This window comes from Dromiciops gliroides, chromosome 3 (assembly GCF_019393635.1).
Source record: "Dromiciops gliroides isolate mDroGli1 chromosome 3, mDroGli1.pri, whole genome shotgun sequence".
NCBI lineage: Eukaryota > Metazoa > Chordata > Mammalia > Microbiotheria > Microbiotheriidae > Dromiciops > Dromiciops gliroides.
The window spans coordinates 638716455-638738856 of record NC_057863.1 but is presented as its reverse complement, the minus strand read 5'-3'; the positions used below and the strand labels follow the sequence as shown (position 1 = coordinate 638738856).

General features: G+C 43.9%; 1 protein-coding gene across 3 annotated transcripts in view; it reads left to right on the top strand.

Annotated features, from left to right (window-relative positions):
* GABRD (gamma-aminobutyric acid type A receptor subunit delta) overlaps positions 1-22402 on the top strand; it is a 40960-nt gene that overhangs the window by 12258 nt on the left and 6300 nt on the right. For all 3 annotated transcript variants that reach the window (XM_043997679.1, XM_043997680.1, XM_043997678.1), the window contains 7 exons: positions 6614-6726; positions 8924-8991; positions 10033-10253; positions 15298-15380; positions 18185-18322; positions 21080-21235; positions 22156-22367. In XM_043997679.1, the coding sequence (XP_043853614.1) occupies positions 6614-6726; positions 8924-8991; positions 10033-10253; positions 15298-15380; positions 18185-18322; positions 21080-21235; positions 22156-22367 (991 nt within the window). The remainder of the gene's footprint in view (positions 1-6613; positions 6727-8923; positions 8992-10032; positions 10254-15297; positions 15381-18184; positions 18323-21079; positions 21236-22155; positions 22368-22402) is intronic.

The following is a 22402-nucleotide window of genomic DNA, read 5'->3' as shown; positions in this document are numbered from 1 at the left end:
GTTCAAAATAAACCGAATTATTATCTCAACTCTTATTTAAGCCAATAGCCCCAAAGTGCACTAAGACTTTTGGGACACCCTGTGTGTATTCAACTTGCAAAAGCTGGGCTGGAGTCGGACCAGGACAGATTTTAAATGATAAACAGAGGCTTTGGGGGTTTATCTTAGAGACCCTGGAGAAGCTCTTGAATGGTGGAGGGTTATGTAATTTAGACCTGTAATTTAGAGATATTATTTTGGTAGCTGGTACCAATGTGTTAGCAATTAGAAGGCTATTGCAATAGTCCAGGTGAGAGGCAGTGAGGGACTGAATTTGGGTGGTTGTGGTGGGAATTAGATGCCAAGGAGTGGGAGATAGGAAGGATGCCAAGGAGTTGGGATCAATAAGGCTTGGAAACTGATAGGACATGAGTGAGAGTGAAAAGCCCAAGATGATTCCTTTATTGGGAATTCAGGTGACCGGAAAGATGGTGATGCCCTTGACAGGAACAGGGAAGTTAGGAAAGAAATGATGAGTTTTATTTTGGACAAGTCAAATTTGAGATGTTTAAGGGAGAGCCTGGTGGAGATGTCTGATAGGGATCTGGAAATGTGCAACTAGTGTTCAGGGAAGAGATGAGAGTTTGGGGTGTCATTGATATAGAAATGATCCTTGAATCTATGGGAGTTGTTGAGAGGGAAAGAGAGGGAGGAAAACAGAGACAGAGGGAGAGCCCACAACATAGCCTTGGGGTACACTCAGGCAAAGGGAACAGGACCCAGATGGTAATGTTGTAAAGGACAGTGAAAAGGACTGGCCCTATGGGGTAGAAAAAGGCCCAACTGATATTCGATAAAATGCAATTACAATGCATTAGTCTGGTTGTATAATTTCTCTCATTGGCATTTACCAGCATGCGAGCAGGAGGAGAGAAGGAAGATGGTGGGTGGGATCCAGGACTGGGGGTTGACATACAGCAATATTTCATCCTAGTCAACACTCCCCTCCACCCTTTCCTAAGCCTTTTAAACCTGGATTTTTTCTCTGTTTCTTCCCCTACCCTGTTTCCTCACCATTGTTTCCAGTCTGGGAGCTGACATGATGACTTCATTCCATTTTCTGATTTCTTTTAGAAAGGAAACATAGTGTAATGGGTGGCAGCTGGATGGCTCAATAGGTAGAGCACCGAGCCTGGAGTCAGGAAGACCTGAGTTCAAATCCAGTCTCAGACACTTACCAGCTGTGTGTCCCTGGCAGGTCACTTCATTTCACTTAGCCTCCCTTTATTCATCCATGAAATAGGAATAGGAATACCACCCTGAAAAGGTTGTTGTGAGGGTCAGGTGAGAGAATGCATGTAATACATGTCATATATATTCTCTTTTTAAATTTTTATTATTTTTTTACTCTTTAAAATATTAAATATTTGTATTTAAAGTTTTGATTTCCAAATTCTATCCCTCCCTCCCCTCCCAGAGGCAGTAAGCAATCTGATATAGGTTACGTATTTTCTTTTTTGCACTCAGATCCTGATTCTCATATATCTCTACTCTATATCTCTAAGGGGTCCCCTGGGACAGGCCAATCCCACCAGGGTGAATCTAGAGTCTAGTCCCGTATCCAGGTCAAAAGAAACCAAAATCTTGAAAATCACATTCCTTCTGGAATTCATCTTTCACCATCAAGCCTCATTTCAGATCTTTCTGAGCTCTCTTGAAACCTCTGCCTTATCCTTAGAAAACCTGAGTTAAAGCAGATACCTTGAGGTGTGTGACATGCTATATGCATGCCGCTTGAGACTGTGGGTAGAACTGTCAGGAAGAGCTGAGTTCGAATCTCACCTCAGCTGCTTACTACCTTTGTAACCCGGAGCAAACTGCTCAGCTTTCCGGAGTCTATAAAATAAGGGGGATAATAATAGCACCTTCCTCACGGGGTGGTTGTGAAGATCAGATGAATACTTTGCAGACCTTAAAGGGATGTAGAAGTAGCCGCTTTTATTACAATTTAGTCCCTGTGGAGATTGATAAAACCCATCACTGAAAGGAATTTTCAAGGATAAAAGAGAATTTTTACCTATACGTTGAAACTAAGCCTCAAGGCACTTCTGTGTGCAGAGTTGCTCAAAGTATGCAGGATTTGGGGGGGATTTTAACAGAAAAAGAAAGAATTCTCCCCAAACTCTTTGATCTCCAGAGTTGTGTCATTCCTAGTATTTATTTTCTGCTCCATGGGGTTCATGGGGTTTGGCATCACATCCCATTAGCCTTCACCTGAGCTAGCCTTGTGTGTACATGGGGAAAATGACCTAGGGAGAGGGTGAGCATGAACCCACTTAGGCAAGGGAAAGGGGGCATGAGAGATGTGACTCTGAGCTAACCCCCTGCTTCTGGGCCGATCCACTTGTCTCTCTGGCTTCCTCTTCATCTCCTCTAATTAGCATACAGGCTCTCTACATGCCGCCTTGTCTGCTTGATCTGTCCCCCCCTCCACAGCTGTGCACAGCTGGAGTGGAAGGTTCAGGGTCCTTCCACTATCTTACATAAAAAGTGACGTCTGTGGGTGGAACACAAGCATTTTCCTCAGGCAGCATTTGTGGCCCCATGGGTTAACAAATGCTAGAGAGTCTGCCGTTTTAGAAATTATTTTCAATCCTTTCATTTCTGTGCTTACCAAGCTCCTGGTCTTGCCTTTGTTATTCTCAGTGTGCCTGGGGAAAATGATCCTGCACCACCGCAAAGGGATAGAGGTGGGCTTTGTGGGTACTCACTATTGAATACAGTTAGTAAGGACATGGAGAAAGGACTTCTCATTGCAGTGAGGAAAGCCATTTGATAAGTAATTGTGCATTCAGTTGGAAAAATACGTTAGGAGCAGATCATGGAGGACCTTAAATCCTCATCTGGTGTTTTGTAGGCATTGTGAGCTACTGAAGCTTCTTGAGTGAGGAAGTGACATAATCAAAGAAATGTTTTTCGAAGGCTAATCTGGCAGAGACAGGCAGGAGGGATTGGAGGGAATCACCATGCAGATTTTCCTATCTCCAATCTCTTCCATCCCTACTAACTTTCCTCATTTTATAGGTGAGGAAACTGAGGTCTAGGGAAGTTGTTACTTTTCCCTGGTCACATGGGTAGTAAGCATCAAGAGTGGGATTGGAACCCAGATCCTTTGGTACTTTGTACCACCTTCACATTGCTTTCCACCCCAAGGAAGATGAGAGAATTTCTAAATTCTAATTTCAACTCACCACAAATGGGCTGTCACTGCTTCCTAGATTTCCCATAAAATGAAAGGGCAGCAGACAGGAAGCTAAGAACCTGGATTCTAATCCTGCCTCAGTTACCACTGACTGATTGTGACTGACCTTGGGCTCCCAGGTGTTTCTCTGATTTTAAATAAGTTAATTGGTTTATCAATCTGGTGGTTTATGTATCCTGTAAGTGTGGTCAGTGAGGGTGGGGGGCAGCACAGCTTAAAGAAAGAATATGGGGGGCAGCTACATAGCACAGTGAATAAAGCACTGGCCCTGGACTCAGAAGGACCTGAGTTCAAATCCGGCCTCAGACACTTGACACTTACTATAGCTGTGTGACCCTGGGCAAGTCGCTTAACCCTCATTGCCCTGCAAAAAAAAAAGAAAGAAAGAAAGAAAGAATATGGAACTTAGGGGTCATGGGATCTGGGTTAGAATCCAATTTCTTCGCCTTACTTGTTGTGTGACCAGGGATGAGTCACTTAACCTCTATAAGTCTCAGTTTCCTCATCTGTAAAATGAAGGGGTTGGTCTAGGAGACCTTGTTGAGCACCCTGGGTATAAGTAAAATTTCTGATTCTGCAAAGGCAAGGACAAGCCTTTGGACCCATGGTGACCCTACCACAGAGCAGACACATAGCAATTCTAAGGTTAAGATGTCTAGGTAGCCCTGCTCTCTTTCTTTTGTTTGGTCATTTTTCAGTCACGTCGAACTCTTCATGACCCCACTTGGGGTTTTCTTGGCAAAGATACTGGAGTGCTTTGCCATCTCCTTCTCCAGCTCATTTTACAGATGAGGAAACTGAGGCAACCAGAGTTAAGTGACTTGCCCAGGGTCACATATCCAGTAAGTGTCTGAGGCTGGGTTTGAAGTCAGGTCTTCTTGACTCTAGGCTTGGTGCTTTCTCCACTGTGACCTTTAGTTGCCTCCCAAAGGTAGAAATGACAAAATTCTATGTTTATGCTCCTTTCTATGATCTGGGCTCAAATCTCTTCTCTGGTGCTTAACTGCTTGTGTGACCTTGGGCAAGTCATGTGACCTGTCTTCCTCAGTTTCCCCATCTGTCAAATAAGAGTAGTTGAATTACATGGCCCCTTTCAGCTTGCCCACTATGAATCACTGACCTTATGGTGCCACAGAGGCACAGGGTTGTGAGAAGAAGACTGGGAAGCAGAGCCTGATTTCCAGGATGTACTTTCAAGGTCATGGGCATGGCATGAGTCATTTGTGTGGTTGCTATTCTCCTTCAGAGGCCCATATGGGGTACTTCCTGTGGCCCTGTCAGGGAAGAGCCATGTCGTGCCTCGGATGGAGGAGTGGCCATGCAGTAAATGGGCATCCAGGGAGCTCTCCACCAAGGCTCTGCCCACAGGTGGTCTAGGGGCCAAGGACCAGATACTAGAGCTATATCACAGTGTCAGGGAGAAGTAGGGGACTGTAGGGGGAGCTCAGTGCCCAGGCAGAGGAAAGGCTAAAGGACCCTAGTCTACAGTGAGAGGTGGGGCAGGAGCCTCCTGCAGCCTCTGTTAGGCTAGCTGAGCATTTGGACCCACACCATCTGCCAACTCTTTTCCACCACAGTGCAGCGGGGTGGTTTCTCTAAGGTGGATCTCTAAGCCCTTATTCTAGTTTATCACAAATGATCATAGGATCTGGGTGTTTCCTGACTTCATGAAGCCTGTATTCTTCACAAGGCACTGGGTTCAGTGTCAGAAAGGCACTGGGCTTGAATCTTGCCACAGACACACTTTTTTTTTTCTTTTTCAGGGCAATGAGGGTTAAGTGACTTGCCCAGGGTCACACAGCTAGTAAGTGTCAAGCGTCTGAGGCCAGTTTGAACTCAGGTCCTCTTGACTCCAGGGCCAGTGCTTTATCCACTGCGCCACCTAGCTGTCCCCAACTGCACCACCTAGCTGCCCCCACGTAGACGCAGTTACAAAATGAGTAATTCTGAGCCTCAGTTTCCCTAATTGTAAAATAGAGATAATAATAGCACCTACTCCAGGGCTATTGTAAGGATCAAACAAGATAATAATTATAAGAGGATTAACACAGTACCAGGCACATAGTAAGTGCTATATAAATATTAGCTAAAAAACAAAATGAAGGGATGGCACTCTATAGCCCCTGAGCTGTCCTTGGTTGATGGAGGTAATTGGGCTTGATGATTTTGGAAAATCTTTCCTGCTTTGTCCCGGCGAGTCCTTGAATCTATGAAAAGAACCGGAATTTTTATTTTTATTTTTTTTTTTTTGCCTTGTACCTTCCAGCTGAGGAGACTGTGTTTCATTTGAGGACTATTTGGGGGAAAGGCAGCTGTAAAGATGCTGTCTCAGTCCCTCTGGCTTATTTGCCAATTTCCCAGTGCTTTCCTGACTGGGGGCGGGGATGGGGGAGACAACTGGGTATGTTTAGCTTGGGGAGGAAAAGACTCAGGGGGCATGTGATGGCATTGCTGCCCTGCAAGGTTTTGAAGAGCTGTCACATGGAAAGGGGATTAGGTTTGTTCAGCTCAACCCCAGGGGGAAGAACAAGTAACAATGAATGGAAGCTTCAGAGAGACAATTTTAGGCTTGTATTCGGGAAAGATTTCCTGAATTAGAATTTTGCTCAAGTAGAATGGGTTTACCTCCCCCACTCCCCACCCCTGAAGGTTTTTAAGACAAGTCTGGGTGACCTCTAGTCAAGAAAGCAATAGAGTGAATTTTTTTGATGGGGGGAAGCGGTGGTGGTTATGGTTGGATTGACTGACTGCTGGGATTTCAACTCTGAGATTTTGTGATTCTTTAAATGTTGTCAAGAGTGAATAATGAGGAAGGTAGACAATTGGGAACCACTACAAGTTCTTGAGTAAGTGAATACTTTGATAGAAGTGAGTTCTTTTATTAGAAATATTAATCTGGGGGCAGCTAGGTGACACAGTGAATAAAGCACTGGCCTTGAATTCAGGAGGACCTGAGTTCAAATCCAGCCTCAGACACTTGACACTAGCTGTGTGACCCTGGGAAAGTCACTTAACCCTCATTGCCCTGCAAAAAAAAAAAAAAAGAAAGAAAGAAATGTTAATCTTAGGGGCATCTAGGTGGCACAATGGATAGGGTACTGGCCCTGGAGTCAGGAGGACCTGAGTTCAAATCCAGTCTCAGACACTTGACACTTCCTAGCTGTGTGACCCTGGACAAGTCACTTTATCCTGATTACCTTGCCTAAAAAAAAAAAAAAGAAAAAGAAATATTAATCTTCCTATGTTGTGAAAGTATTCTCACCCTTTTCTAAGAAAGCAAACCCTACTCTGCCACCAACACCCCCCAATAGTATCTTCTGCAGTAACTTCCACCAATGAAGCATACTTTAACTTCTTTTTCTCTTTGTCCAGAGCAATGAATGACATTGGAGATTACATAGGTTCTAATGTTGAAATATCCTGGCTCCCCAATCTGGATGATTTGATGGAAGGCTATGCCCGGAATTTCAGACCTGGTATTGGAGGTAATACAGGGACATTTGGGGATGGGGCGGGGAAAGGGAAGGAAGGATTCTCTGTCCTGAGTCCAAGTAAATTCACACTGATTCCCTGTGGTTGACAATATGTGTCCCACAGCTTCCTGAGCTGGGCAGTGTCTAGTGTATTCCTCAGGGATTGAGGTCAGCTCTGAGTTCGGCCTATTCCCCAATTAATTATCCCCAGAAAGAGGATATCCCTGTGCTTCAGAACTCTGGGAAATGGACAGTTCCTTATATAGGTGGCTGGGGTACGCAGTCCCCCAGATTTCTTATTGGTTCCCCGTCTATCAGCTTTAGTTTGCCTCGCCTGTGCCACCCAGAGCCAAGAACTACAAATCACCAATGTAAGAAAAAATCAGTACAATGTGATGAAAAGAAATAAGGTCCTACCCTGCTAGGACCGTTCTATCACTAAACCAGCATACAACCCTGGGCAAGCCATTGCCCCTCTGTGGGCTTCATTTTTCTTCTCTATAAAATGACCAAATGTCCTCTAAGTCCCTCACAGTTCTAACATTACAGGATTCTTATCATGATCGTGCCTATCCTTATCTTACTGGAAAGATAAAGTGTGTAATGGATTGAAGTCTAGCCTAGGAGTCAAAAAGACCCAAGTTTCAATCCTGCCTTTGACAGTCTGGCTGTCTGCCCCCAGGCAAGTCACATCATTGCTCAATACCCCCCGGGGGCAACAGTCTAAGACTCTGAGTTATATGCCAATGGATGGTGGTGTAGAGAGTTTCCATACTAGGGAGATACCTACCTAGATGAAGTCAAAAGGTTTGGCCCACCCCCACCCCCAAAAAAATTGTTACTTGGGAATTGAGTGGAAGATTCCTAATTATGGTATGCCTCATCAAGGTGTTGGGAGGGATGGGGTATAGATAGAGCTGGAGTTAGGAAGACTTGAGTTCAGACCCAGCCTCAGACACTTAGCAGTTGTAAGATGCAGGGCAAGTCATTTAACCTCAGTTCATGTCAGTTTCCTCATCTGTAAAATGGGATTAATAATGGCACCTACCTCCCAGGCTTGTGGTGTGGATCAAATGAGATATTTGTAAAAGTGCTTTGCAAACTTTAAGGTGCTATATAAATGCTAGTTATTATTATTACTCTTGTTGTTGTTGTTGTACCAATATATCCAAAGAGAATTTATTAAATACCTATTGTGTGTAAAATACTCCGATGGGGACTAGACATACTAGGACAAAAATGGAATGACCCCTGATTTCAAGAAGCTTAAACTCTACCTGAGGCAAATAATATATACATATACAGGTACATACAAAATGGATACCAGATGGTGGGGAGGGGGGGGGGGAGTCACTAGCAGCTGGAGGAATCAACACATCATAAGATCACAGATTGAAAGTTGGGAGAGACCTGAGCAGTCATTGGCTCCAGCCCCCTCATTTCACCGATGAAGAAATGTTCTGAAATATAGGGATCTCCTTTCACAGGATGTTCTCTTATCGGGGACTAGCCCAAACCCAGAGCTGATCTCAGTCCCTGAGGAATGGATTAGACACTGCCCAGCTCAGGAAACAATGGGACAAGAAGGCTGAGGGTCTTTCTCAAGGTTATACGGAGTCAGGATTCAAATACAAGTCATCTGATCCCCGAGCCAGCACTCTTTCTAATGTGCTGACGTTAGCAATTACTGCTCTGCCTCTCCCCCTCCTGCCATGATATATGCAAGCTGCAGCAGGGCCTTCCAAGCTGGAGGGACTTCAAGTGCAGGTCCCGTAATGGACTGTGTGTCTTTGTACAAAGAACAGTCTGGCTAAGAGCAAAAGATTTATCAGCAGGTTGGCCAAAGGTGACAAGTTGTTGTTGTTTTGGGTCACATTAACTCATGAAAATGGGTTACAAAGGCAGAGAGATTTTGGGGATCTGTATTCATGAGAGGTGGGAGGGACTCTACATCACAACAAAATCCCAGATCCTTGAATATTGAAATACAAGTAATTACATGATTTCTATTGAATCCAAGGACTCTCTGTTGGCCAGAGACCAATGCTGGCTCCTGTCTCTGGTGCAGGATTCTTTGGAAACCTGTGTCCGCTTATCTAAACTCCCTGGTGAAGGGAACAGATGGGCTGGCTTTCCTGTCTCTGATGCAGTGGGGGATGGGGACTGCCCAGCACAAAGAACTTCTCCATTGCTTCTTCCCTTCTTTCAGGTCCTCCTGTGAATGTGGCACTAGCCCTCGAGGTCGCCAGCATTGACCACATATCAGAAGTTAACATGGTAACTCTACTCTGCTGCTGCTCCCTCTCAGTAGCCATCCCTAGACAGGCTATCCCTTTCCCCCTTGAATACCCTCATCATGCAGCAGACATTCAGGTGGCAAGGTGGGAGAAGCATAACTAACTAGAAATTCACCTGAAAAATATCTGGGGGTCTGAGTGGACTCCAAGTCCAACATGAGTCATGAGGGTAATAAAGCAACAGAGAAAAATTAATGTGTCTTAAACTGCATTGAGAGGAGTAGCATCTAGGACCAGAACTGATGATAGGATCATTAAACGTTGCCCCTGTCAGAGTATGCATGAAATATTATGCTCAGTTCTGGGTACTCCATTTGAAAGATATTGATGGGGACAGCTAGGTGGCGCAGTGAATAAAGCACCAGCTCTGGATTCAGGAGCACCTGAGTTCAAATCCGGCCTCAAACACTTGACACTAGCTGTGTGACCCTGGGCAAGTCACTTAACCCTCATTGTCCTGAAAACAAAACAAAACAAAACAAAAAAAGATATTGATGGGCTGTAGAATGTAACAGACTGGTGAAGGGTTTAGGGATCATGTCTTATGAGGATCAGAGGAAATGGGTATTTTTGGCCTGGTGAAGAAAAGCCATAAGGAAGATAGACATGAGAGCTGTCTTCAAGCATTTGAAGGGCTTGCATGTGAAGGGGATTAGCCTTACTCTGCTTGGCCTCTGAGGACAGAACCAGTATCAGTGGGTGGAAGGTAGAAAGAAACAAATTTGAACTCGATGTCAGGAAAATTTTTTCTGAGTTAGAGGCAGACAATAGTGGAATGAACTGCCTTGGTAAATAGTGGGTTCTCCATCACTCAAAGTCTTCAAGCAAAAGCTGGACGCATAATTGTCAGGGATGTTGGGAAGGGCATCCCTGTCCAGATGCTGGTTGGACTTAGTGGTCTCTGGGTTCTCTTCCAAATCTGAGATTCTGGGATTCTGGCCACAAAGCAAGTGAGGCTGTGTGTGTGTGTGGGGGGGATGATCCACTGCATCCGGTTTCTCTGTCCCTTCCCTCACTCCAGGAGTACACCATGACTGTGTTCTTGCATCAGAGCTGGCGAGATGGCCGATTGTCTTACAACCACACCAATGAAACCCTGGGTTTGGACAGCCGCTTTGTGGACAAGCTCTGGCTCCCAGATACCTTCATTGTCAATGCCAAGTCAGCCTGGTTCCATGATGTGACAGTGGAGAACAAACTCATTCGGCTGCAGCCCAATGGGGTGATTCTATACAGTATCCGGTAAGGACCCTGTCCCCACATTCTTGGCTCACATGGAGAACCGTGCTTCAGAATTCTAGCATCCAGGACAACTGGGGAAAACTTCCCTCTAATTAATTGGGTAATGATCCAATATGTCAAAATAATACAAGAAGAAATGAAGACAAAACCAATACAGTTCAATTAAGTTTAATTTTACAAGCACTTATTAAGCACCTGCTATATCCCAGGTGTTGAGGATATGAGACAAAAACAAAACAGTCTCTGCTCTCAAAGTGCTTACATGTGAATAGAAATTTTTTTTAAATACAAATTATTTCTGAAGGAGATCACCTGTCTAATACTAAGGGTGGTTTGTTTATGATAGAACAGGAATTTCAGAGGACACAATGGAATCGTTTGCTCAAGAAGGTCAGGGACACAGAAGGGGTGGGACTAACAAGGAGCAGGAAGCAGTGACCAGGGAATAGAGTGTTGGCCCAGATAGCCTCAGATTCTCAATCATGATGATTCTAAGTAGAGCCATCATGAAGTAAATGGTCATACCCTTCACAGAAGTAATAGTATCGTTGATTTGATTATCAATGTCTCAGCAAGAGGCTAAAAGCAAGAGTAAGGAAAGGAGGAAGAGGAATGTATGCATATGATAGGTCTGCCTGATGATCAAAACAGGAATTGGTAGAGCCTTGGGGTCTGGCTGGTTATGGAGGCGTTGGAGGGTCTTTGAGGTACTCACCCTCAAATTACCAGTCAGGTCAGATCTGCCATAGGACCATCTCCATTGTCAAGTAGATTATCCCCTTTGGTGTTGGATCTTCAGTTGATGGCATATTAAAGGACCCCCGGGCAGTAGTGCCAAACTCAAATAGAAATGAAATCACTAAACTATACATAAGGATCCCGTGGGGGCAGCATATTGGCAGCATATTAGAAAACCACATATTACTATTATAGATGTTCTGTCATATGTTTATTTATTTTTTAAAATGTTTCCCAATTACATTTTAATCTGGTTCTGGTCACACTGCAGAAGACTGCTGGCCTCATTGTAGCCTATGGGCATGTGTTTGCTGCCTCTGCCCTAGGATACCCTGAAGTCTTTATTGGAGAAGCAGCCAGCTGTGAAGGGTGTTTACCTGGGATGCAGCTTATGGGGAAAGGAAGTATAACATCTGCTTGTCTTTTATTTTAACTAATTATCCTTGCTAACTAAGTACTTAGCTCAGCTGTTTCTGTGCAGCTGAAGGGTCATGGGTGCTATCAAAATATAAATATAACAAAATTTAAAATTGGGAAATCTTTAAAAATCACTAAGGTTTTGTAGCCTCTGAATTTTAACACCCTGGAGAAGAGCCCCAGTGGCCCTGGTCTAGTTAGATTTGTACCTTTTACTGGTAGTGCTCTATGGCAGCATTCCTTTTCCTTCCTAATCTATGTTTGATCATTGAACCAGAATTTTCTTCCCAAAAGGGTCTTTTTCCTCCTCCTGGGAGAAAATTTTACTAGCACCAGGGGAAAATCCTAACACTGTATTCCTCTGCTACAACCCAGAGCTTGACTTTATCATCTCTGACCCACAATGATCTTCTGAAGCCAGGGAGATGAGCCAAGCCTTTAGCCCTATAAAGAAGCTGAGACTTCAGCTTTGTCTACTCAGCAATACATATGTGGATGAAAAAAAACCCTAGTCATTTGGTCTATTTAGAAAAAAAATCTAGAAATATGCTTGTTGTTATTTAGAGAATCAAAAGTGGTTTGAATTTTTTAAAGTTCAATTCAACATGTGATTATTGGGTGCCTACCATAGCCTAGACATTGTGGTTGGCACTGTAAATAAAAAGACAAAAATGAATATGGTCCCTACCTTTAAAGAGCTTACAATGGGGGATTGGAGTGGGGACACAATATGTACACAGATAAATAAAAACAAAATATACACTGAGTACAAAGTGATTCTAGGTAAACCATTCTTGTTACTAGTTTCCTAGATTTTTATATAGGGATAAAAAATTAAGTTTCACATTAAGTTATTGAGAATTCTACAGTATGAATTCACAATCTAAGAATTCTATTTTGTTTGCAAGTGAAATTTTTATCGCCAGCCCTCAGAGAGGTAGCCCTTGATCTGTGCTTTGAAGAAAGCTAGGAATTAGTTTTAAACATGTTAAAATTTATTTTATTAAATATTTCCCAATTATATTGAAAAATTTTGACATTCATTTTTTAAAATGTGAGTTCCAAAATCTCTCCCCCTCTCCCATCCCACCTCCACCCCTTGAGAAGACAAGCAATATGATATTGATTATACATGTGAAGTCATGCAAACATTTCCATAATAGGAGCTAAGAATTCTTCATTTTTTTTCTTTTTTTTTCTTTTTGGTGAGACAATTGGGGTTAAGTGACTTGCCCAAGGTCACACAGCTAGTAAGTGTCAAGTGTCTGAGGCTGGATTTGAACTCAGGTCCTCCTGACTCCAGGGCTAGTGCTCTATCCACTGCGCCACCTAGCTGCCCCTAGGAATTCTTGAAAAAGAACATATTTTGCTTTTCTATCACCTTTATTTCTTTCCCCCCATTTAATAATATTTTCTTTTTTCCCAATTACATGTAAAGATGGTTTTCAACATTAATTTGGGGGGGGGGCGGGATGAGGGTTAAGTAACTTGTCCAGGATCACACAGCTAGTAGGCGTCAAGTGTCTGAGTCCGGATTTGAACTCAGGTACTCCTGAATCCAGGGCCGGTGCTTTATCCACCGCACTATCTAGCTGCCCCCTCAACATTCATTTTTGTAAGTTTTTAAATTCCAAATTTTTCTCCCTTCCTCCCTTGCGCTCCCCCAGACAAGCAATCTGATATAGGTTATATATGTACAATCATATTAAACATATTTCCATATTAGTCATGTTGTATCACCTTTATTTCTGAATATATTCTCCCCCTTTCCTTCTCCTCCCCAGAGAACTCATCAAGTTATCACTTATAACAAAGAATGAAAAGGAAAAGGGAAAATCATTAGATCATAAGCTCTCTGAGGGCAGGGACTGTCTTTTGCTTCTTCTTGAATCCCCAGCACATAGCACAGTACCTGGCACATGGCAGGTGCTTCATAAATATTTATTGGATTGAATGATTATTGAAAAAGGAAAGCTCATCCAACCCCTCAACTGAGCCTGCCATTATATAGATCATTCCAAGCCCATTTCTCCCTACCTCTGCAAAGAAGGAAAAGGGGTTCATTTTTTTTTTTGCCTCCTCTCCAGGATTTTATGTAATTTTTTTTGTTCTTTCTTTTAATATTGTTGTAGTCATTGTATGTGTTGTTTTCTTGGTTCTATTTATTTCAATCAATCAACAAATAAACATTAAGCCCCTACTATGTGCCAGGCACTATGCTAGTCAATGGGGATGGACATATCTTTTAAATTTATTTTATTTTATTTTGTGGGGCAATAAGGGTTAAGTGACTTGCTCAAGTCCACACAGCTAATAAGTGTCAAATGTCTGAGGCTGGATCTGAACTCAGGTCCTCCTGAATCCAGGGCTGGTGCTCTATCCACTGCAGCGCCACCTAGCTGCCCCAGGATGGACATATAAAGAAAGAAACAATCCCTGCTCATAATGGGTTTACATTCTGATGGGGAAGACAAGTTAATAATGATGAAGATGTTGATGTTAGCATTTATATGGTACCTACTATGTGTTGGGCACTATGCTAAGCCCTTTATAATTATTATCTCATTTGAGCCTCACAATTGTGGGAAGTGGGTGCTATTATTATCTTCAAAACTGAGGCAAACAGAGGTCAAATGATTTTCCCAGGGTCACATAGCTAATAAATGTCTCAGTGTCAGATTTGCACTCTGATCTTAACCCCAGAACCAGCATTCTATCCATTGTATCAAGTAGTTGCATGAATGTTTTATGCATACAAACATTCATACATATATATGTGTGTGTGTATGTATGCAAACATACACATGTGTATATGTAAATATAGGGCAGATACATGGTGAAGTGTATATAGTGTTGGGCCTGGAGTCAGGAAGATGCATCTTCCTAAGTTTAAATCTGGCCTCAGACACTTACTAGCTCTGTGATCCTGGGCGAGTCATTTAACCCTGCTTGCCTCAGTTTCCTCATCTGTAAAATGAGCTGGAGGAGGAAATGGCAAATCACTCCAGTATCTTTGCCGAGAAACCCCCAAATGGGGCCATGAAGAGTCAGACACAACTGAAAAATGACACAACAACAAAATACAAACATAAATAAAGATGCTAAATATAAAATAGTTTGGGACAGAGGTATCCTTTAGCGGTTGAGGTAGGTGAGGAATGGCTTCACTCTTGTACCAGTTGATATGTCTTCTCATCCTTCTCTGGATTCTTCATATTCATCAGCATTCCTGTGTCGAGATAATGTTCTTGCATTCATGTACCACTATTTGATTGGCCATTCCTAATTTTATTTGTTTGGTTTTTTTTTTTTTTTTTGGTGAGGCAATTGGGGTTAAGTGACTTGCCCAGGGTCACACAGCTAGTAAGTGTTAAGTGTCTGAGGCCAGATTTGAACTCAGGTACTCCTGAATCCAGGATCAATGCTCTATCCACTGTGCCACCTAGCTGCCCCTGGCCATTCCTAATTAACGGACATTTGCTTTGTTTCACCTTTGTCCTTCCCACAATCCTTGGGGTACCATACTGAATAGCAGCCCTTCCCTCACTTGCTGATTTATGTTTAAAAGTTGAATCAGATGTTCTCTTCCTGAAAGGACCCATTTCCCCTTTCCCTCCTTGTTAATTGGTTGGCGGGATTTTTGGTTTTCATCCACATCTTTCTCATCCCCACAATTGCAGTCACCAGAGGGTCAGGTGAAGTACCCAGTCATTCAGCAAATCAATGACAGTCTGGTGATTAGCAACAAAGCCACTTAATGGGTTCTTCCTACCTCCTGAGCATGGTCTGCCTGATCTCTTCTGAGGAGGGTTGGAGGGTGAATGAAGGGATGTCTCATTCTCTATCTGTAACCCTCTTGTTCCTCTTGTGTTTCTTCTTCTGGGGGCAGAATCACCTCCACTGTGGCCTGTGACATGGACCTGTCCAAGTACCCCATGGATGAGCAGGAGTGTATGCTAGACCTCGAAAGCTGTAAGTCCCAGCTGAACAGCTTGGACCTCTTCTTCGGAGGGCAGGAAACTTCAGCCTATAACCTGTTTTTCCTTCCACACCTTCCTACAAATACAGACAGAACCATAACTAGCACTTTTGATTTGAGGGGATAAATTTCACCAAAAAGGGTTTGGAAATTAAATCATCATTCTCTTCCCCACAGGATCTTTTCCCTCCTCCTGGGAGAAAATTTTATTAACAGGGGCTTGATGACAGATTCTCCCTGCTCAGGCATGGACATGCCAGGGATGGAGTGGCTGATCTTTCAAAGAGCCCAGCCCATGCCTCTGCAAAGTCTCTGATAATCCCCAATCCTCCACCTCTTGGAAGATGACAGGGAAGAGTGGGAGGCGGGAGTAGGAGGATTAGGAGAGCATCTAATAGCAATGAGACTTTGGTGATTATGTCCCAGTTCTGGGTGAAGGAATAAGGTCATGGGACAGGTAACCATGGTGTAGTTGACTAATAGGTCAGAAGCCAACAATGGGAAGGAAATGTACTTCCTGAGATATAGGCATCCTGGTTTAAAGCCCCAGTCACGCTGTCCTAGTTATGGTTCTGAACTCCCATCCTGACCCTTCTTGCCCAGATGCCTGTGACAGATACAGGCCAAACTCAGGATGAAGAATTAAGGGCTATGATAATTTTTGGCTTTCCATAAGCTAGAGAGTACCTCTCAAAGGAGGATTTTTTATTCTGGGCAGGAAACACGGTCAGGGGAGCCCCCTTCTTTCTAGCTATAAGATCATAGATTTAGAACTGGAAGAACTGGATTTAACCTTCTCATTTTGCAGATGAGGACACTGAGGCACAGAGAGGTTAACACGCTTTGCCTAGGGTCACACAGCTAGTAAATGCCTTAGGTGGGATATTGAATCCAGATATTTCTACCTCCGAGTCCAGCATTCTCTCCACTATTTCATGCCGCCTCTCCACAGTCCTAATGATTGCGTCCTGGGGAAAGCAAAAAAAGCTATTCTAGGGGGCATGTGGGGACCCCATCTGTTGTTTGGGCTTTAGTTTTTGCCGGGACTGCTCCACTTAGCAGCTCGTTTGGGACAAATATAGTCAGAAGAATTCTGATACATTCCAGTTCAAATTTAACTGGCATTCATTAAGTAACTACTATGTGCTAGGTCCAGTGCTAGGTACTAGAGGTACAAAGATAAGACAAAAAAACCAGCTCTTACTTTCAAGGAGTTTCCTTCCTGCTTGTTGGGGGAGGGGTGGAACGGGGCAACAAAACAAGGGTTGAGACAAGCAAGTGCAAAGAACACGCAAAAAATGCAAAGTAATTTCAAGAGGGAGGGAACATTAACAACTGAAGAAATATGGAAAGGTCTTGTCTAGACCTTTGTGGCTCACAAGCTGTGTCTGAAGGGAGTCAGAGACTCTCCAAGGCATCTAATGCATTCCTAGTACAAGAACCGCTCTGGCCTGAGTGAGCCAGGATGCACAATGTATGTAGAATTGGCCTCAGAGTCAGGAGGACCTGGGTTCAAATTCTGACTCTCTCCCACATTGATTGTGGGACCCTAGGGCAAGTCAATTAATCTCTAAGACTATCAATTGAAGAGTAGGTGTTCAGGTGCTTTGGTAGAGTGACTTTCCTCACCAGGAATTCCCTAAACCAATGAGATCATGGTTGGACAACAATAATAACAACATATAAGAAGAAGAATGAGGAGGAGGACAAGGGGAGGAGGAGGAGGACAGGAGGAGAAGGAGAAGGAGAGCTTTAGAAAAACTAGAACTAAACCTCTCTAGATCCCAGTTTGCTCGTCTGTAAAACGTCAGCATCACAGGATGTTTGTAAGGATCCACTGAAATAATATGGGTAAGATACATCGTAACCCTTAAAGCCATATAGAAATGTGAATTCTTGACAAGATTGGATGAATCTTGAGTAGTCAGAGATCTGGAACTGAAAGGGATCTAAGAGGCCTTCAGATCCAACCCCCTTGTTTTCTAGATGAGGAAACTGAGCCATAGGAGTAGCTAATGACATGGCCAGGGTCACCCAGCTAAGTGTCTGAGGAGGGATTCGGAACCCGTTCTGACTCCAAGGCCAATGCCCTATCCATTCCAGTAATTAGACTCTCAAAGTGCTGACCTACATTCCCTAGAAGCCCAGTTCTTATCTTCTTCATAGCTTCTCCATTACTGGACAGTTCCCGGAACTTAATCTCACAGATTGACTCAGAGAGAACCATCCCCACTCCACCTTAGTGATGGAACTCCGTTGGAAATATTTACAGTTGAACCCAAGTTTGAAGGGAAGCTCTGGTGTCCTCCACCCTCATATACAAGGGCTCTTGTATCTGCTCTTGATTCTCTTGAATCTGCTCTGGGACTGGGGACTCCTTCCCAAGTTCCTAAAGAGTCTGCCTATCTTGGGAAACTTCCTTTGTTGTGCTTTTAGACCCTCAACATCAATCTAAGATGTTACCATAGGTCAAGAGCTAGTCGTAGGAACCTTGAAGTCTTCTGGTCCAACTCCCTTCTCATTGTACAGAGGTCTAGAGAAAGGAAATGATTTGCCCAAAGCCCAATAGGTTTTAAATGGGAAAAGTCAGAATTTGAACCCATGCCCTCTGGTAGCAAATCTAGAATTCTTTTCAGTGGTCCTTGCTTTCTCCTACCTTGTGAAGCATCTGTGATCTCAAACACCCAGAGAAAACCACCATCTGTAATGGGTCCTGGGCAGGAGAGACTGGGAGTGGCTGGGGAGCTGCCTTTAGAGCCTGACCTTCACTGTTCTATTGGTCTGGTTTCCTTTGCAGATGGTTACTCCTCAGAGGATATCGTGTACTACTGGTCAGAAAACCAGGAGCAAATTCATGGCTTAGACAAACTACAGCTGGCACAGTTCACCATCACCAACTACCAGTTCACCACTGAGCTAATGAACTTCAAATCTGGTAACAAGTCTTCCCTGGCTCAGACAACATTGGACATGGCCAATTTTATTTAAAAAAAAAACAACACACCACTAAAGCACTGGCCCTGGATTCAGGAGGACTTGAGTTCAAATCCGGCCTCTGACACTTAACACTCACTAGCTGTGTGACCTTGGGCAAGTCACTTAACCCTCATTGCCACACCAAAAAAAAAAAAAAACCCCAAAACAACAACACAAAAACACCAAGCTCATAGGAGTTGATAATAAAATCATAGTTGGGCTCCAGAAGGATGAAAATTAGTTATTTCTCTTGTATTTAGTATTTTTTGCTTCATCCAAGGGTCACCCTGGGTTTCATTGGAGCTAGAAGTACAGATGGGTCTTCCCAAGGCAAGTGTGTCCAATCACTCTGTCCTGGATGGACCCACTTTGCGGTGTTGTGTTCAGTTCTGGGCATCCAATTTTAGAAAGGATATTGATAAGTTGGGAGAGCATTCAGAGGCGGGTGACCAGGATGGTGAAAGGATTATAACAATCTAGATCTGGAACTCAAAGGGATCTCAGAGAGGCCAGCTAGTCCTACTCTGTCCTTTGACAGATAAGGAAACTGAGGCTTTGAAAGATGAAGTGAACCTCAATATCAGAAGAGAGAGTTGAACCTAGATCTTTTTTGGGGGGTGGGGCTGGGCAATGAGGGTTAAGTGACTTATCCAGGGTCACACAGCTAGTAAGTGTCAAGTGTCTGAAGTCATATTTGAACTCAGGTCCACTGTGCCACCTAGTTGTGCCAAACCTAGATCTTCTTGACTTCTGGGCCAGCATTTCTTGAGGTGATGCAGTAGAAGGATCAGTTGAGGAGCTGGAGAAGTTGAGCCTAGGGAGGAGGAAATTTAGGAGGGAACACAATATCCATCTGCCAGAATATGGAGGGCTGTCACTTGGAAAAATAGATGGACTTGTTCTGCTTGGTCCAGAACTTGGGGACAGAACTAAGGGGGATGGGGAAAAGATACAGAGAAATGGATTTAGGCTTGAATAAAGGAGAAACTTTCTAATAATTAGTGCTAGTCCATAATGCCATTAGGGCCCGTTCGATGGCATGGTGTATAGAGAACCTTAGTCCCAGAGTCAGGAAGACCAGAGTTCTATGGGCTCAGGCCATTTGACCCTGGGCAGGTCTCTTGACCTGTCTGCCTTAGTTTCTTCATCTGCAAAATGGGGGTAATAACAGCATCTACTTCCCCAAGGTTGTTGTGAGGATAAAATGAATTAATATTTTTAAAGCTGCAAATCTTAAAGCACATATTTAAGGTTAGGGTTATATAAATGATAGCTATCATTATTATTATCAGGAATGGACTTCCAAATGCTGTGTTTCCTCCCTCCTGGAGGCTAGAAGGATGCTCACTTGGTCAGGTGTGGCTGGATCCAGATGGCCATTGAGGCCCCATCCAATGATGGGATTCTCTGATTCTAAGAGTGGCTCTGCTTGTTCAGTCTCTGAGACCTAAGCAGTCAGAGCCAAGAAAGCCAACAGTTAGGGTTGAGAATTCCCAAAGAAAGATGGGACAGGGGGCAGCTTGGTGGTACAGTGGATAAAGCACTGGCCCTGGATTCAAGAGGACCTGAGTTCAAATCCAGCCTCAGATACTTTACACTTACTAGCTGTGTGACCCTGGGCAAGTCACTTAACCCTCATTGCCCCACCAAAAAAAAAAGAAAAAAGAAAAAGAAAGGAAGGAAGGAAGGAAGGAAGGAAGGAAGAAAGAAAGAAAGAAAGAGAGAAAGAAAGAAAGAAAGAAAGAAAGAAAGAAAGAAAGAAAGAGAGAGAGAAAGAAAGAAAGAAAGAAAGAAAGAAAGAAAGAAAGAAAGAAAGAAAGAAAGAAAGAAAGAAAGAAAGAAAGAAAGAAAGAAAGAAAGAAAGAAAGAAAAAGAAAGATGGGACTATACAAGGTTATAGATCCAAAGTAGGAAGGCTCTCTAGAGGTCCCAGGAACAAAAATTTAGAGGGGAAAGGGACCTTAGAGATAGCTGATACATGGTTTCATTTTCAAAGGAGGAAGCTGAAGCCAAGAGAATGGAAATGACTTGCCCACAGTCACACAGGCAGTTAAGTTCCATAGGCAAGATTTGAACCCAGGTTTTTGGAGTGCTCACCTCTCATCCCCTGACTCTTTCCATTGTCCCTCACTATTTCCTAGAACATGAGAGCTGCTGTTTTCCTGAGTCCTTTGAGAGCAATGAGACTTTCCTAGGCTTGGGTTGGAGATGTGGCGTGAAGGCTCAGAGTTATGGTGCTTTCTCTTTTCCAGCTATACAGTTTGAAAGAGGCACTATCTTGCAAACCAGAATGGGCTGAGGTTTGGCAGGGAGGAGAGAGGGCCAGAATCTGGGCTTTGTTCCTTTCTATGGCTGTCAGGAGCCCCTTCCTTGTGCGAGGTGCTTAGCTAGGTTTCCCTGAGCGCCATCCTCCTGTGAATGGGATACTGGGCAGAGATAAACAGCACTTACACTTTTTTTCTCCTTTTCCTTCTCCCTCTCCTTCTCCTTCTCCTCCTCCTCCTCCTCCTTCTTCTTTTTTGGCAATGAGGGTTAAGTGACTTGCCCAGGGTCACACAACTAGTGTCAAGTAGCTGAGGCTGGATTTGAACTCAGGTCCTCCTGAATCCAGGGCCGGTGCTTTATCCACCATGCCACCTAGCTGCTCCCAGCACTTACACAGCCCATCTACACTGAGAACCATAAGACAACAGGGGTTTATGTGTGTGTCTTACAGCAGGGCAGTTTCCCAGACTCAGTCTACACTTCAACCTGCGGAGGAACCGAGGTGTCTACATCATCCAGTCCTATATGCCTTCCATCCTTCTGGTTGCCATGTCCTGGGTCTCCTTCTGGATCAGTCAGTCTGCTGTGCCTGCCCGAGTGTCACTAGGTAAAGAGGGTGTGGGCTCAGGGAAGAGGCCAGGAATACAATGGCATGAGAAATGGAGGAGATAGAGGATCACAGACATTGAACTGGAATGGACCTTAAAGGCATCTGTTCCAATGCCCTCATTTTACCAATGAGGAAACTGAAGCAGATGGGTAATGTGACTGCCCAGGGTCACACAGCTGGTAAGTATCTGAGGAAAGATAGAAATCCCAGACTTCCTAACTCCAAGTCCAATGCTCTATCCATCATGCCATGTTGCCCCTAGGGAGGGAGGAAAGGAGGGATGGGTTCTCACAATGGCCATTCACAAGACTGAATTTCCAAGGGTGGCTGGGAAAGGTTTGGACCACTCCCTCTTTGTTATAGAAAAATGTGCAAGTCAACCCATAATTCACTGAGCAAACATCTGAGTACCCTGGGAGGGGGAGGAACAACAAGATGGGAAAGGATACTCATCTCAAAATGTTGGCATCAATGAATGGAGGTGATAGGGGCAGCTAGGTGGCGCAGTGGATAGAGCACCGGCCCTGAATTCAGGAGTTCCTGAGTTCAAATCCGGCCTCAGACACTTGACACTTACTAGTTGTGTGACCCTGGGCAAGTCACTTAACCCCCATTGCCCCGCAAAAAAAAAAAAAAAATGGAGGTGATAATAGCATGAGATATTTGTTAAGTATTTAGCACAGTACTTGGCACACAGTGGGTGTTAAATAAATGCTTGTTCCCTCCCTCCCTTCTTTCCTTTCTCCTTTCCTTCCTTATCTCCCTTCTTTCCTCCTTCCTTGAGGGGAGAGACTTTTTATTTTTTGTCTTTGTGTTTCCCAGTGATGACTGTGGTGCCTTGCACACAGAAGGCACTTAATAAATGCCTGTTGGATTTGATGATTGCCTGACTGGTTCCCTTGACTCTCCTCCCCTAGGTATCACCACAGTGTTGACAATGACCACGCTGATGGTCAGCGCCCGCTCTTCCCTCCCAAGGGCATCAGCCATCAAAGCACTAGATGTATACTTCTGGATCTGCTATGTGTTTGTGTTTGCTGCATTGGTGGAGTATGCCTTTGCCCACTTCAATGCAGATTATATGAAGAAACAAAAGGCCAAGCTGAAGGTCACCAAGCAGAGCAGTGAGGTGAGCATCCCAGGGAGCAGGATTCAGCAGCCCTC